Source organism: Erpetoichthys calabaricus, chromosome 17 (assembly GCF_900747795.2).
Source record: "Erpetoichthys calabaricus chromosome 17, fErpCal1.3, whole genome shotgun sequence".
Lineage (NCBI taxonomy): Eukaryota > Metazoa > Chordata > Cladistia > Polypteriformes > Polypteridae > Erpetoichthys > Erpetoichthys calabaricus.
The window spans coordinates 28,542,185-28,559,462 of record NC_041410.2 but is presented as its reverse complement, the minus strand read 5'-3'; the positions used below and the strand labels follow the sequence as shown (position 1 = coordinate 28,559,462).

Here is a 17,278-nt window from a genome sequence, read left to right as displayed (position 1 = left end):
CTTTTTAGTTAGCCAATAAAAGGTGTCATTTTGCTTTGCTTTTCTCTACATTCATAATGGCTGACATTAGGGCTGCACGATTAATCTTTTTTTTCTCATGATAACGATATTTATGACCCACGATCAGTTAATAAATATCATCGCGATTTTACAGTATAAAGACCAAACTGTTTTTTATAGGCTGAGTTTACGGATTGGACTGCGTCACTATGACGTTACTGCGTCTAGATTGCAAGCGCTTTCTGAAGCAGTAGAAGTCAATAGCAGCAATAACAGTCAGTCAGAATAAACATATGATGGCGGAGCAACGTGCAGAAGTGCGATCGTTAGTTCCTAAAAAGGGGTCATACTCAGTTGTCTGGAACTATTTCGATTTCGAGGAATGTGATGTTGATCAGGTATGAGTCTTGTGCAAACTTTGCTCCTGTTCCATCCAAACGTCCCAAGGTAACACAACAAACTTCATCAACCACCTTAAAAGCCACCACAAAGTACACTATCAAGAATTTCAACGACTGAAGGCACAAACAGCAACAACAAAAAATTACCAGCCATCCACAACACAGACAACAATATCAGGGACATTGTTCAACGCAATACCATATCTGCCTAGCTCGCAAAGACACCGGGAAATAACAGAGGCGATCACGTACCATATAGCCAAGGATATGTGTCCAATAACCACCGTGAGCAGTGAGGGGTTTAAAAAAATGATCGCAACACTTGATAAAAGATATAGCATTCCCTCACGCAACCATTTTTCCAATGTTGCGCTGCCCTCGCTGTATGCGAAATGCCGAAAAGAAATAGAAAGAGAAGTTCTCAGGCTCAGCCTTGAATATTTTGCTGCCACAACCGACTTATGGTCAAGCAGAACTGCGGAACCGTATTTGAGCTTGACAGTTCATTTTATTGACAGCGAGTTTGAGATGAAAAGCAAGCTTTTGCAAACTTCGTTTTTCCCACAAGACCATACAGCGGAGTTTATTGCAGTGGGCCTCAAAGAAGCAATGTCCGCTTGGGGCTTGGTGGAAGAAAGACTTGTGTGCATCACAACGGACAACGCAGCTAATATGATTAGGGCAGCATCTGTGAATAACTGGCCGAGGCTACACTGCTTTGGTCACAGACTTCATTTACCAAAGGAATAATCGTCATTATTAATCGTGATAAAAATTTTGAGCAAAATAATCGTGATAATCATTTTTTCTGTTATCGTGCAGCCCTAGCTGACATGGTACAACACCCTAATACTACAGATAAGAAAAGCCAGGAAACACTTCTGCATGTAAAGAATTATGGGAATCTATTCTGGAACAAGACTACAAAGTTGGGTAGTGGACACAGAAACATTGACAGCATTTAAAACGTATCTTGAAAATATGGGACAATTTAGCTATTGGCTAACCAAATAACCTTGATGGACTCAATGCTCTTGTTTTCTTTGTCACAATTGTGTCCTTTTTTTGTTGATGCCTATTTTATGGTGCCATCTTTGGTGATAAAATGAAAGCAAGATGATCTGAAGGTGCAGCACCTATCCAAGAACTAGACACTGAATGAAAGGCATGACGATCCCAATGTACTTAATGTCTTAACAAAATGTGTAGACGAAAAGTTGATAGCTAGAAATTTAAAGAAATTCACAATTCTGGGGGTTAAAAAAATTCACAATTCAGCTGCTCGCATCATTACTTGAACCCCCTCTATTCACCATATCACTCCCGTCTTGCAGCAGCTTCACTGGATTCCAGTTAAGTTCCGCATTGAATTCAAAATTCTTCTGTTAACTTTTAAGGCTCTCCACAACCTCGCCCCTCCATTTCTGTCCGACCTCCTCCATGTTGCCATTCCCTCCCACACCCTTAGATCCTCTTCCTCCAACCACTTGACTGTCCCTTTCTTCCGTCTTACCACACATTCAGTTGCTCTGCTCCCCAGCTCTGGAACTCACTACCATCTGAGCTTAGAAATATTGATTCATTCTCACTTTTCAAATCTAAACTTAAAACTCATTTGTTTAAGACTGCTTTTTCTCTTTGACTACAATTGCTCTGTCTGACTTTAAATTTAGTATTTTTAGTTTTGTTTATAATGTGAGTTTTATCTATTGTTCGTGTCCTTAAGTGTTTAGGAAGGTGCCTATGAATAAATAAAATGTATTATTATTATTCTTAAAAGTAAATAGATTTTTACGGTACGTACTACTGTTCTCGGTGGATGGTGACAGAGTGCTGCGTAGTGTTAAAAAGATTAAGTAAATGGTTCCATCCATCATACATAGTGTGTTATGAAAACAATACTTTTATATAATAACTCATTTATTTGTAAAAACTTCAGCAGATTTGACGTTTTAGAGTCCCGTTTATAAACTCTTCCTGGCAGTAAATGTAGGCATAGTAGGTTTGCAATAGGAAGATAAGTAAAATGTGCGTATGTGTGATTTCTCAGCCATTTGAAGATGTCCGAGTCTGATTGACATTGGCCATTTCGCTCCTTGTCTAACCACAGTGCAGTAATAGGGTGGATGGACAATTGAAGAAGGGGAAGGAGAAAAGAAATACGATCACATCTGGCACTTACACTGATGTGTGAAAAGGAAGGAGAACGTTTGGTGAAGCCCAAAGAAGACGCAAAGCACACTGGTTAGCAAGCTGGCTGTAAAGCTCAAGTGAGGATGGGTAGCACTGTGGCTGTGATTGTAGGTGTTGCTTAGCTAGGAGCAAAAAAGAAGGAAGAGAGAAGTAGTGGCGGAAGTGGTGTCCTCGAATTCAAGACAAGCCTGTCAAGCCAGGCATCAGTTTTAACTTAACCAGACCCCCACAAGTTACTCCGTTGTAATATACAATCGCAGCTATGGATTTGGAAAGGGAACCCCAGCACCCCACCCTCAACAACAGTTAACATTTACATGTGCATCTGCTTGCTTTCAACGGGGATGCCTGATCCTCCATGCTGTCCAAAATTCTTCACATACACATCCAGTCTGCAGACTTTGAAGGGAGAACGACATACAACTGACATAAAACATTAAGAGAAATACTTGAGTGAATGGCGTAAACACAGCAAAATTCCAATAATGGTAATAACCTCATCTCATAAGCACCTAGAGCATGGGAAAGGGGCTATATAAATAAAATGTATTATTATAATACTGTGGTACATGCTCTGGCCTGTGATTTTAGTTGAATTGGCAGCAGTGATCACTGGCATCTTGCCACTAGTAGTGCCAAAAGCTTCTGCACATCCTACACACAGTAACTAACAGTAATGTGTCAGTTGTTCATCTAGAAATGTCAGCTCTGAGCTGCAGCAGGTATGCTACAATGTTAGAGTGGCCCTGTAAGCAACGCTGGTAAACTGCAGAAGGAGTTCTGTTAACCTCGTTAGCCTGGACTTACCCCACTGCCAACAGGACAATTTATTTCTCAGCAGTTGGGAGATTTTTTAGACATAATGACACATGGGCATCCTAGACAACATGATTATCTTATCACTTGCACATACTAAATTTATTTATTGACCCTTTTCAGGTATAATTAGAAAATAAATATTTCATAATAAATAATTCTCAATATCAGAACGCAGCGTTACACAATCTGTTAAGCACCGAGATTATTCAGGCTGGTCTCATTGAAAGATCTGTTTTGAAATTACTTTTCTATTAACTTTTGTCACGAAGTCGCCTTTTCAGGTATGTCATATTGCTTGTTGATTTATGTTTGTATTTGTACATTTATCAGTTATTAGTAGTGAAAGTAAAGCAAAATGACACCTTGTATTGGCTAACTAAAAAGATTACAATATGCAAAATTACATCTTGCCTGAAGAAGGGGCCTGAGTTGCCTCAAAAGCTTGCATATTGTAATCTTTTTAGTTAGCCAATAAAAGGTGTCATTTTGCTCGACTTTTCACTGCATTCTTAATGGCTAAAACAGTACAACACCCTAGTACTTCAGTTATTAGTAACAACACTTCTAGAAAGATGCAATGAAAAATGTTCTCCATCAGTGCGTTTACATTCAAACGCATAGCCAGATTAAGGTGAATAACCCGATTTGTGGCAGAAACCAGGTGTACATTGCAGCCCGTGATAATCTTGTTGTGTTTTTAAACAGTAAATATGTTTAGTCAAATTGACACTTTATTGATTTCTGTTCTCGATTTGTATGCAGCAGACTCTTTGTACTTGGCTGTGTGATTGAGCCCTGCAAAGGACCGATCTGGTATGTCTGCTTCTTGCCTTACACCCAGTGCTGCTGGATATTTTTCACTTCGATACGTTACTTTAAAAAGTAATCTGACTATATAATGCATGTCACTTTTAACGTGTGACCCTGCTGTTCTTGAGATTGTGCTGCTGAGTTTTAGCACTGTATGTTCAGCTCATCAACTAAAATTTAGCAATTTGTAAAATGCTGAGTCGGATTGCTTCAGCCAGGAGAAGGAATACTGGCATTGCCTGAACATTTGCCTCTGGAAATGTATTTTGTGGACGCTTCTAACTGCGGCTGCTGAAAGTGTGTGCAAAGCAAGTACGTGCGCAGGCTGGCATAGTGCAACGGACATGTGCAGACTACAAAATCCTTAACTGTAACCCGGTTATGGGTTTACATGGCTACATATTCATAATCAGGTTATTCCTGCAGAAATCTATCTCTGATGGTCTGGTTTTTCAGAGGCCAATAACGCGATTTCTGTTATCTGAATAAGAGTTTATGTGGCCTTTTAGAAACCAGGTTCCTGTGAATAATCCGGTTATTGATGTGTATGTAAATGCACTGCCTTTATACATCACCTATTTCAGAATTGTTTTTAGAAGAGTCTTTTGTTTTAGCTTCAGCATATCTCACAAAGATAATTAGATTTTGGAAATTACTTATGTCTAGGGACTCAGCAGTGTAACCGCAGTAACTGCCCTTCATTTGTATCATTAGGCCTCCTTTAGTGTTCTCCTAGTTGCCCCCACTGCCCTTTTCACTTTTGTTGCTTTTATCACCTTTTCGTTGATGTACTGATAGACTCTTGGCTTCAATGCCCATCATGCTACTTCATTTTCAGCAATAAAGTAGGCAGTTTGTACATCCTCATTGACTGTAGGTCTCAAAGAGAAAGCCACCACTTACTCACTAAATGTTACCTTATCATTAAGAATGGACCAGGGGCTGGTTTAGTGGTTAAGTACCACTGCTCGGCGGATCCTGTATAGAATCCCATACCCAGTCATTGTCCTTGTGGCATCTGCACATTCTGTGTGCCTAAATGGGTACAGTAATCCCTCGCTATATTGCGCTTCGCCTTTCGCGGCTTCACTCTATCGCGGATTTTATATGTAAGCATATTTAATTATATATCGCGGATTTTTTGCTGGTTCACGGATTTCTGCGGACAATGGGTCTTTTAATTTCTGGTACATGCTTCCTCAGTTGGTTTGCCCAGTTGATTTCATACAAGGGACGCTATTGGCAGATGGCTGAGAAGCTACCCAACTTACTTTTCTCTCTGTCTCTCTTGCGCTGACTTTCTCTGATCCTGACGTAGTGGGATTGAGCAAGGGGGCTGTTCGCACACCTAGACGATACGGACACTCGTCTAAAAATGCTGAAAGATTATCTTCACGTTGCTACCTTCTGTGCAGCTGCTTCCTGAAGCGACATGCTGCACGGTGCTTCGCATACTTAAAAGCTCGTAGGGCACGTATTGATTTTTGATTGTTTGTTTTTCTCTGTCTCTCTCTCTCTCTCTGTCTCTGTCTCTCTCTCTCTGCTCCTGACGGTGAGGGTGTGAGCTGCCGCCTTCAACAGCTTTGTACCGGCGGTGCTTCGCATACTTAAAAGCCAAACAGCCCTATTGATTTGTTTGCTTTCCTCTGTCTTTATGACAGTCTCTCTCTCTGATGCGCACTCCTTTGAAGAGGAAGATATGTTTGCATTCTTTTACTTGTGAGACGGAACTGTCATCTCTGTCTTGTCATGGAGCACAGTTTAAACTTTTGAAAAAGAGACAAATGTTTGTTTGCAGTGTTTGAATAACGTTCCTGTCTCTCTACAATCTCCTGTGTTTCTGCGCAAATCTGTGACCCAAGCAATATAAAAATAACCATATAAACATATGGTTTCTACTTTGCGGATTTTCTTATTTCGCGGGTGGCTCTGGAACGCAACCCCCGCGATGGAGGAGGGATTACTGTACTCCAGTTGCCCCCACACATTTCACAGTTGTGCTTGTTGTGTCAATTGGCATTTTAAATTATCCCCATGAGGGATGAACTTGCATAATCTGCAGAACTGGTCTCTGACCCCCCTGACCCTAAATTGGATTTGGTGTGTTTGAGAAAGCATGCAGGTATGTGTGTGCCTAGAGGGAACTTTGTTTTGCTTCTGTTTCCAAGCAGCATGATGAGCTGATGAACTCCATGACCAGTACAAAAATTTTGAAGCTTTGCCTTGTAAATTTTATTATGGGCCACTTATGTCATCACAGAGCAATGGATCGAGTGCAGTCAGAAGATGAATGCAAAGACTCTCCTTATTATCGCCATGCCTGGTGTTTGTTCTCAGTTAGCTGGGGATCTATTTTGCATTATTTCTACTTCCCTCATTTAACCTGTGAACTACAAAATGCTTAAAGTTAAAACAGCTTCCACTTAAACATTACTCCCTGGTCACATCAAATAAGTGTATTATGTATTTTTTACTTCTCAAACTCCACTAAAATGAGACATAATTGGCAATAATTATTTATTTACATTTTTGTCCTTGAAATAGTTGTAGGTTTTCACCCCCCCCTTCCCTTCCTGCTTATTAAATTAAACTCTGCAGGGTTTGTGAATAAAATGTGGCCTGCTCTGAAATTCAAGCCCTTTCTGTATTACTGCATTCTTTGAGAAAGTTGCTTGCTGCGTCGTTGCGATTCTATTAGGGTTGTGAGAGAAATGTGACCAAAGAGAAGCACCACCAACACGGGATCAGCCTGCAAACACCTCACACATTCACTGGAACTATTTCTTCATTTCCAAAACAGCCCCAAAACAAATTATTTTGTTGATTTTTCTTAATTATGTATGCCTTTAAATCTGTTACATGGTTAAAGACTGCAACATTTCTTTATATATAATGATGTTGGGAGAAAAGTGTAGCCTTCACTGACTCTTAACTTCTTGAGCAGAGAGCTTAGTGTGACAGCATGCGGCTGGAGAAGCAGGAGCACATTCAGGAGTCATCTTCTTAGAGTGATGGATATCATCAGCATGCTCTACAAGGGGGAAGGAAAATGAGAGTCGGCTGACAAATTGCTTATCTTATCAGGACATTTTGCCAGAGAATGTAAGTGAAGCCTTGGAGAACATGTGAGTTTCCTGACCTCAAGATGGACTTATAAAGGAGATCATGTTCTTTGGTTGCTTATCCATTATGGAAAGAGTGAAGTGTGCTACAGAATTTGCCCCGCCACCACCTCACCCCAGTATTTCCTAATGAAGCAAATATAAAGGCTTCCTTAACACAAGTAAAAATGTATGCAAGTAGGGCGGAGGGTCTATTCATGAATGAACTCGTCAGCTCCAATTCATCCAATAAATTAGAATTAAAAAAAAAATTGTAATGGAAAATGATTTGGAATTTCAGGATGTTGAAATTAATTCAGTGAAATTTTAGATAGATAGATACTTTATTAATCTGATACAAAAAAACAATATTAAATTAAAGATTGATAATAATGCAAGTAAAAACAGACAATAACTTTATATAATGTTAACGTTTACCCCCCCCTTGTGGAATTGAAGAGTTGCATAGTTTGGGAGAGGAACGATCTTCTCAGTCTGTCAGTGGAGCAGGACAGTGACGGCAGTCTGTCGCTGAAGCTGCTCTTCTGTCTAGAGATGACACTGTTTAGTGGATGTAGTGGATTTTCCATAATTGATAGGAACCTGCTGAGCACCCGTCGCTCTGACACAGATGTCAAACCGTCCAGCTCCATGCTAACAATAGAGCCTGCCTTCCTCACCAGTTTGTCCAGGTGTGAGGCGTCTTTCTTCTTAATGCTGCCTCCCCAGCACACCACCGCGTAGAAGAGGACGCTCGCCACAACCATCTGATAAAACATCTGCAGCATCTTATTGCAGATGTTGAAGGACACCAGCCTTCTAAGGTAGTATAACCGGCTCTGTCCTTTCTTATACAGAGCATCAGTATTGGCAGTCCAGTCTAATTTATCATCCAGCTGCACTCCCAGATATTTATAGGTCTGCACCCTCTGCACACAGTCACCTCCGATGATCACGGGGTCCACGAGGGGTCTGGGCCTCCTAAAATCCACCACCAGCTCCTTGGTTTTGCTGGTGTTCAGGTGTAGGTGGTTTGAGTCGCACCATTTAACAAAGTCATTGATTAGGTCCCTATACTCCTCCTCCTGCCCACTCCTGATGCAGCCCACGATAGCAGTGTCATCAGCGAACATTTGCATGTGGCAGGACTCAGAGTTGTGTTGGAAGTCCGATGTATATAGGCTGAACAGGACCGGAGAAAGTACAGTCCCTTGTGGCGCTCCTGTGTTGCTGACCACAATGTCAGACGTGCAGTTCCCAAGACGCACATACTGAGTGAGGTCTGTCTGTAAGATAGTCCACAATCCATGCCACCAGGTATGAATCTACTCCCATCTCTGTCAGCTTGTCCATAAGGAGCAGAGGTTGGATGGTGTTGAAGGCGCTAGAGAAGTCTAGAGACATAATTCTTACAGCACCACTGCCTCTGTCCAAGTGAGAGACGGATCGGTGTAGCATATAGATGATGGCATCCTCCGCTCCCACCTTCTCCCGATATACAAACTGCAATCCCATGTTTTTTTTCCCCCTTATCGCATATCAGAAATTACATGTATGATATATAAAAAGACACTTTCTGTGTGGTATCTGATGTATGATAAACAGTTGATGTGCAAAGTAAACTGAACAAAATAAGAATATTGAAAGGTGAGAAACAAGGAGTCACTGTTCAAAGAAAGAAAAAAATGCTTGACATTTTAAAGGCTATTTACAGTTTTACATGTTAAAAAGAGGATTTTCAAATTGGCCCTAACCTTAATTGAGAGCCAGCATAATGACACGAGAACTGGAACTATGTGGTCGTACTTTGTAGTTCCTGTAATGATTTTTACATTGGCATTTTGAATAAACTGAAAGCTGCTGCATAAGGAATGGTGTGAACAGCCAGTGAATAACTCACTGCAGTAGTCAATCCTTCAAGAAATACATGCGCACATTTATTTCTCTCTATCCCGGACATTTAGAAAACGTCCTAATTTTCCAACATTTTTAGGCGGGAAAAATGTGTTTTTGGACAGTTTTGTAATGTGTGTTTTAAAAGACATGCTAGTGATAAAGGTAATGACTCAATTGCATGCTGATTCAGTAATCCAATGAGTTAAAGAGTAAAAAAATATTCTCACTTTTTACTGATGCGGTTAATTAAGAACAGCATCAGGAAAGTGTTGTTTGGTGTACAAGATATGTAAAGTTAGGTGTCGTCTGCATACAAGTGAAAATTAATGTTATGTTTCCTAACGATAATTTCTAACAGAAGCTTGTAAAGTGAGAGCCATAAAGGTCCGCATACCTCAGTATGGTACCTCAGCCCTGTGTGGTGCCATATTTTTAATTGTGAAATGGGAGGTGACATTGACGTTGACTGGCAACTACCTTTTCAAGTGTTTCAGAAAGGTTAAATTTGAAATGGCTCCGGAATTATTAAATGTATGACAGCCTAGCTCCAGCTTTTTAAATAATGGTCTGATAAATCAGTTTTAGTGCATCAGCAGCTCTGCCACTCAGGAATGAACTGTTGATAATGCTAATGATGGGTGCTGCCAGAAATTCAGGTTATGATAGTGGTGTGTGCAAGTTGTGACAGGAATTACCTATATAGTATTTAGTTTGGGAAGTGACGCTGAAATCTGGGATCTCGTACTGTAAGTTTTATCATTAAAGAAGTTTTTAAAGTCTGCACTGCTCATGCCTGTTCTTACTTTTAAGGTCATGTGAAAAGACAATTTCCCCTCAGGGATTAATACAGTGTACTAAATACCAAATATTTTGCAGTGCTGTTGAGAATTCTCATTTGTTAGATTAGCCGCTGTTCTGAACATATGTGAGGTTTATTTCTGTTGTCATCTATTAGACCAGAATAGTAGTCCGGGCAGGCTTTAAATAAAGCTTTGTTCATGTAGTTCAGAAGACGTGTGCCACTCTGTTGCTATCCGTTTACATACCAGGTTTCAGCATTCAAATTTAAGATTTCAAGTATTGTCATTAAGCCAGGGTGAGTTTCTATGTGGTTTAATCACCTTTTGGTTTAAGGGGAGCAATCATAGCCATGGCCTCTTTCACACTAACAATTTTAGGCCTAAGTTTCTCAAAAATATTTTAAAATTTTGATAGTTACAATCTAGATATTACACTGTTTTAATCTGTGATTATATTTGTAAAGGCAAAAACAAATAAAACTAATCAAGTAGTAATTAAAAATAATTCAGCGGAGCAATATTTAAATTTTGAATCTTGACTCTGTAAGTAATAATTAGATATAATGTGTGGTTATGACAATGGACGATTGGCAATCTGTCAAAACTCTGCTGAGTTTAACAGATGAGGAAAATGTTTTCTGAAAGTGTCAGTTTAAGCGTGTATCATCATGTACATTAAAATCCCCCATTAATACTACATGATCACCTAAATCAGATTAAAAGGCTGCCAAATTCAATCATGAACAATGGATATGGCCCTAGACTTGTACTAAAATTGTGCTGGAATTTTATCATATTTCAAAAAACAGAACTGTTTTGGAGAATAATTGTGCAGAATTAGAGATGAAAATAAAATCACATTTTCATAATAAACAAATGAAAATTAGCACGGTGGTGCAGTGGCATTGCTGTTGCCTCACTGTAATGAGAGCAGCAGGATTTGCATCCCGGGTCTTCCCTGTGTGGAGTTTGCATGTTCTCCCCATATCTACGTGGGTTTCCTCCCTCTGCCCAAAGACATTTAAGTTAGGTGAATTGGTGACGTTACATTGGCTTTAGAGTGTGTTTACCCTGTGATGAACTGGCACCCTCTGCTGGCCGTGATAGTCTCCAGGCCAACGTTCACAACACTCATCTACATTAAGTGGGTTAGAAAATGACATGAGCTGAGATTTGTATAACATGAAAAACCTTGCGTAATACATAACTGAAACACAATACGTTGTGAGTGAATGTGTTTAATTTGTTTCTCTTTTCTTTTTTTTGAGTCATAACATTTTATTTAGAATTTTTATTATGTTAAGCAGTCTTCTCTTCAAAGTGAAACTTCCATGTTGGTTTTTGGAGGTGATTCCAATTGAATTCCTATCCTGTTTCCTAAGGCATTCATGAGTGCATTTCTAGTTCAAACTCAAAGAATTAAATTGGAATTTAGTGTGCATTTTCAATTCAATTTGTGAACGGCCCCAACCCTGTGTGGTGTCCATGTGGTCAAAGTGGCATGCAGGGTCAAATGCAATCCATAATGTTTATAAGCATTTAAGGAAGGGCAAATCTCCCCTTAATAAAAGTCTTCATTACCCATAATAATAATTAAGATGATAATGATGATAATACATTTATATAGTGCCTTTCATCTGCTCAGAGTGCACAGTACACACATTATTTAAATTATGATGTTTAAGAGTCTTTGAATTACAGATACAGTACACATAGAATTTCAGTTATGATGCAGAAGCCAATTGTGATTTTTACCACTAAGAATATTAGCAATTAAAAGGATGTGCACAGTGTTGCGCTCATTGTAAAGGCAGCCATTTCTTGAATGTTAGCACATTTGTTGCTGTGTGCCTCTGTCAACACACGCTTTAGTCATCCCACGGGTGCAGACAGAAACGTGTATTTCTGATCTTAGGTTTTATGTAATGTACATGTGTTGCTTTTCTTCAGAGTATTTTGTTGTTGTATTTTATGTTTTTTATTTTCATTTCTGGGGACAAAGATTTGTGGGATGGCAATTATGATATTTTTGGCTGATGCTCTGTGAAATGACTTACAAGACTGGATGTACAATGCTGCTTTTTACATGCATACAGAGTTTACAGTTAAAGGACTTGCTCATTGACATGTAGGGAGTTGGACACAGGATCTGAACTGGCAACCTTTCTCTTGTGAAAAGTCCAATAGCTTAGGTATTACACCACATTGTCTGCCTAAAGAGGAACCCACGCTGTTGAAGACCATCTTCTTTTGGCTGCTCCCATTAGGGGTCACAACAGCGGATCTTCTGTTCCCATCACTTTCTGTCCTCTGCATCTTGTTCTGTTACACCCATCACCTGCATGTCATGTCCTCTCTCACCACATCCATAAACCTCTTAGGCCTTCCTCTTGCCTGTCGGCTCCATCTTTTACATCCTTCTCCCAATATACCCAGCATCTCTCCTCTGTGCATGTCCAAACCAACACAATCTCACCTCTCTGACTTTTGTCTCCAAACTGTCCAACTTGAACTGACCCTCCCGTGTACTCATGTCTAATCATGTCCATCCTCGTCACACCCAATGCAAATCTTTAACTCTGCCTCCTCCAGCTCTGTCTCCTGTCTTTTTGTATCAGTGCCACCGTCTCCAACCCATGGACCACATTCTATACATTGTGAATGTGTTTATTTTTAACGATAATGATTTTAATCAAAAAAGATCTCCACACATGCATTTTCAAATTGTTTTACAAAAGTATGTTATATTTTAACTTGCTTAGTCCCGAACAGGGTCGTGGAGGCCTGCTAGAGCCTATCCCAGCTAGCATAGGGTGGAAGGCAGGAACAAACCCTGGACATGGTGCCAGTCCAACGCAGGGCACACACACGCCAGACCCAACTCCATCCACTCGCTATGGCATGTATCCGGACTGTTGGAGGAAACCCACGCAGACACAGGGAGAACATGCAGACTCCACGCAGGCAGGACCCGGCACACAAATCCTGGTCTCCTTATTGCAAGGCAGCAGTGCTACCACTATGCCATCGTACCACCCTACAAAAAAGTATGTCCACACTGAAACACCTTGTGCCTTATGTGCTTTCAAAAGTATGGGAGCATGCAGGCAGGGCTCACTGAGTGTGCATTCACAGCATAGAAAAAAGAAATTGCTAAAGGAGCCGCAGGAATTGCCACCCCCATATGTCCTGTCAATGTGTTGATTACAGTTGAAAATGACATTTGTAAAGCTAACTCTGGTGTCCTCTATTGATTGTCATACTAAGGAAATAAGAATGTCACTGAAGTTAGTCGAGGAATTTTACTACAGTTGTCCAGCAGCTGATTAAATGTTGTCATCTTACAATTTTCAGTGTTTTTTTTTCTATCCATACATCCGTCTGTTCATTTTCTGTACTACTGTATATGTCCTGGGCCAGTTTCCTCCCACAGTCCAAAGACATGCAGGCTAGGTGGACTGGCGATTCTAAATTGGCCCTAGTGTGTGCTTGGTGTGTGGGTGTGTTTGTGTGTGTCCTGCGGTGGGTTGGCACCCTGCCCGGGATTGGTTCCTGCCTTGTGCCCTGTGTTGGCTGGGATTGGCTCCAGCAGACCCCCGTGACCCTGTGTTCGGATTCAGCGGGTTGGAAAATGGATGGATGGATGGATTTTCTGGGCCATTTGATACATTAGAAGAAGTAGGATGTGAGTAGATCCTTTAGCCCAACGATGCTTGACAATCTTATTCATCTAATTTCTATAATGTCTAATTTTATTTTTATATATCTATTTTTTTTACTAACATCCAATTTTAATAATATCTAGTCAAGTTTTGAAGGTCCCTAAGATCCATTATGCACCACATGTGTCTTACGCTTCTGTGTCTGAAGATGAACTTTCTGAGTTTTGTTTGAATTTTACAGTTAAGTTTCCCAGGGTTTTGGTACAGAACTTGATTTACAGTAATGGCTGGGACCCACTGTAATAATTTCCCCTCATAATGCCGCCTTTTTTCTTTTGCACATCAGATTTCCTTTTCACTTGCAATGTATTCCAAGTTTTCTGAGAGGCTGGCCAGTTGTTATCAAGCCAGCTATGACCGATAACCCATCCGGTGTGTCCAGGCGTCTCTCAATCTGTAGTAGCACTGGACTTGTATAAGGAGTCCTCCATGTCTGCCTGATTCTGAGTCTGTGTAACAGCCCTGCCTGGGAGTCCTAACCTCTACCTTCGGTACTGTGACGTGGTCTTTTTGTAACGTTCCTACTATTGTTAATGATATGTGAAGATGAGGGGACATAAGAGGCTGCTTCTCCTTCACTACATATAGAGAAAAGTGTCATGTCGTGTTGTTAAAATGGAACCCCGACAATCTTTTAAGAAGCTCTTGGACAAGATATTGGGGTAGCTGGTAACTTAATAGCTGGCTAACTAAATAAGCTGAATTGTGAAACATCTCATCTTCTCAACAGAAGCATCTGTCCTAGGTGGATATTCCCATGTTTGAAGATTAGGTTTTACTTACTGTAGCAGCAACTGAAAGGTGTGCTTCCTCATCTATATGGCACCAAGATGAATGTATGGACTGTGTGTACACTCAAACAATCAAATGTATAAACCTGAAGGTAGGGCCCTTCACGAGCTGGCGAGTAATACTAAGGTTTTCACCTCCTCGACACGTGCAAAGAGGTGGAGTCGGTATCATAAACCTGTATAGAGCCTAACATTAAGACTTCTCTTTCTTTTTCCCATGACTCCAGGTGCATTTGCCAAGGTGAAGGAGAGCCAACGGATGAGTGATGAAGGGAAGATGGACCAGGAGGAAGCAGATGGCATCCGTAAGCGGTGCCGGGTGGTGGGCTTTGCACTACAGGCGGAGATGAACCACTTTCACAAGCAGCGAGAAATTGATTTTAAGGAAATGATGCAGTCCTACCTGAAGCAGCAGATTGTTTTCTACCAGCGAGTGGGGCAGCAGCTGGAGCGCACCCTGCACCTCTATGACAGTATCTGATCTCCTGATGTGCGTCACAGTTCCTTCTAGAAAATGTACACTTTGAACTACAGTTGGGGCTTCAATTAGAGTTTCTAGCTAATGAAAGTTCCTTCCAGTTAGCCTTACCCATTCCTTCCACCCTCGCTAATAAAACACATCTGTTGCAGCTGAGACTCCCATAAGTGTAAAGCTTGACATGAGCTGCGCTTGTATATATATATAAAAAAAAAAAAAAAAAGCTCTGGGAAAATTTGTGACATGTATTCATCTTGAAATTCTGTGCCTCTTTTAATACTACTTGCATTCTGAACTGCTAACGGTTTACTAATTAGATGGCTACGGAATCGGACAAATAATGGAGCCTTCAGAAAGAATTCAGGCCCCATTCCCTTTCTACACGTCTTAATTTGCGGCCTTGCGCTAACATCATTTCAATTTTGTTTTTTCCCCCCTCATCAAGCAACTCTCAACACCCCAGAATGACAAAGCAAAAAACAGCAGATGTATTAAGAAACTAAAATGTCCCGTTGATGCAAGTCTTCAGCCCCTTTACGCAGTACTGTGAAGAAGCCCCTTTGGCCGTGATTCCAGCAACAAGCTTCACGTAGGAGATTTTCTGCCATTCTTCTCTGCAAATCCTCTCAAGCTGAGTCAGGTTCGATGGAGACCATCGGTGGACAGCTGTGTTCAGGTCTCTTCCAGAGATGTTCACTTGGGTCCAGGCTGGGCCACTCAAGAACATTCCCAGAGTTGACCCTAAGACACTCCTGTGTTTTGTTTTCTTGCGTGTTTTAGGTCATTGTCCAGTTGGAAGGTGAATCTTGAGGCCAGTCTGAGGTCCAGAGCACTCTGGAGCAGGTTTTCATTTCGGACATCTCTGTACTTTACTCCGTTCAGTTTGCCCTCAGCCCTGTCTAGTCTTCCAGTCCCTGCTGCTGAAACACAAACCCATAGCATGATGCTTCACATCTGGAGTGGCATTGCACAGGTGATGAGCGGTGGATGGTTTCTTAGAAGTGAGGCCAGACAGTTCACTCTTGGTTTCATCAGACCAGAGAATCTTGATTCTCACAGTATGAGAGTCACTTAGGTGTCTTTTTGCAAAATTAAAAGTGGGCTTCCATATGAGGAGAGGCTTCTGTCTGGTCACTCTGCCAACATCTCAGATCTGTGGAAGTGTTGCAGTGATTGTTGTCCTTCAGCATGCTTATGCCATCTCCACACCTGCTTATCCCGAGTAGCCATCAAGTTCTTGGTGTAGTTAATGGCTCTTCGCCCCTGACTGCTCAGTTTGACCAATTCTAGAAGGAGTTGTGGTTGTTCCAAATGTTTTAGAAGTGTGGTGACCACTGTACTCTTAGGAAACTTCAGTACTGCAGCCATTTTTTTTGTAGCCTTCCCCACATCTGTGCCTCAACACTGTCCCGTCTCTAAGCTCTGCTGGCATTTTGGTGGGAACCTCTGTAGACCGTTCTGTGCCTTTCGTAATCGTGTCCCAACAGCTGAATGGAGCACAGGGGCTTTCCAAACACCTCGAGGATAGAATGGGGGGCACACCTGAGCCAGATTTCAAGTATAGGGGTCTGATTACTTGTGTCGACGTGATTGCTCTGTTTGTTTTCATATATTTGCAAAAAAATTTCCAAAACCCTGTTCCCGCTTTATTTTGGGGTATTGCATGTTGCTAAATGATTTTAACATACGGCTGCAAGGTTTTAAACAAAAATGTGAAGAAGTGAGGGGTCTGAATGCTCTCTGATGTCGCGGGTGGGAGGTTGGGAACGTTTGAGCGGCGTTTGTCTTCAGTGATGACATTCCTGGTCTGGTCTGGTGTGGGCGCTGCACACCCCCCATATCCCCCCACAAGTGCCTTTGCTGAAGGAGAGGCGTGTGCTCTCCGGGAGTCGGCCACACTAGACGGTCCTCAAGTCTTTGATTTCTTGTTGGTGTAATTTATGTTCATTTCTTTTTGTCTGTAATTTGGCGCAGTGTCGTAGAATGACCAAATAATTGTGTTTTGTCTCCTTTTCGAAGAACACTACAAATATCTTCTATCAGTGCTACGCAGACTCCTGCAGCTTAAACCCGTTGGTCACGGCGAGGCTGTGGCTGCAGGTGTGACCATCACTGTAAGGCCACCAAAGCGGACGTCGTCACATTACTCGTCTGTACATCGTGTGCAGGATCCGCTCTCGGGCTCATGTTTACGCTTTTTTTTTTTTTTTACCTTCTTGTGTGCCTCACAAAGATGATTTCCAATAAAAGAAGGCAATAATGGGGGA

At 41.3% G+C, this 17,278-nt stretch overlaps 1 protein-coding gene across 1 annotated transcript in view; it reads left to right on the top strand.

Annotated features, from left to right (window-relative positions):
* snx33 (sorting nexin 33) overlaps positions 1–16,722 on the top strand; it is a 31,058-nt gene extending 14,336 nt beyond the window's left edge. Inside the window, exon 2 of the mRNA XM_028822480.2 lies at positions 14,761–16,722. Within this exon, the coding sequence (XP_028678313.1) occupies positions 14,761–15,014 (254 nt within the window). The 3' untranslated portion in view covers positions 15,015–16,722. The remainder of the gene's footprint in view (positions 1–14,760) is intronic.
* The last annotated feature ends 556 nt before the right edge of the window (positions 16,723–17,278 follow it).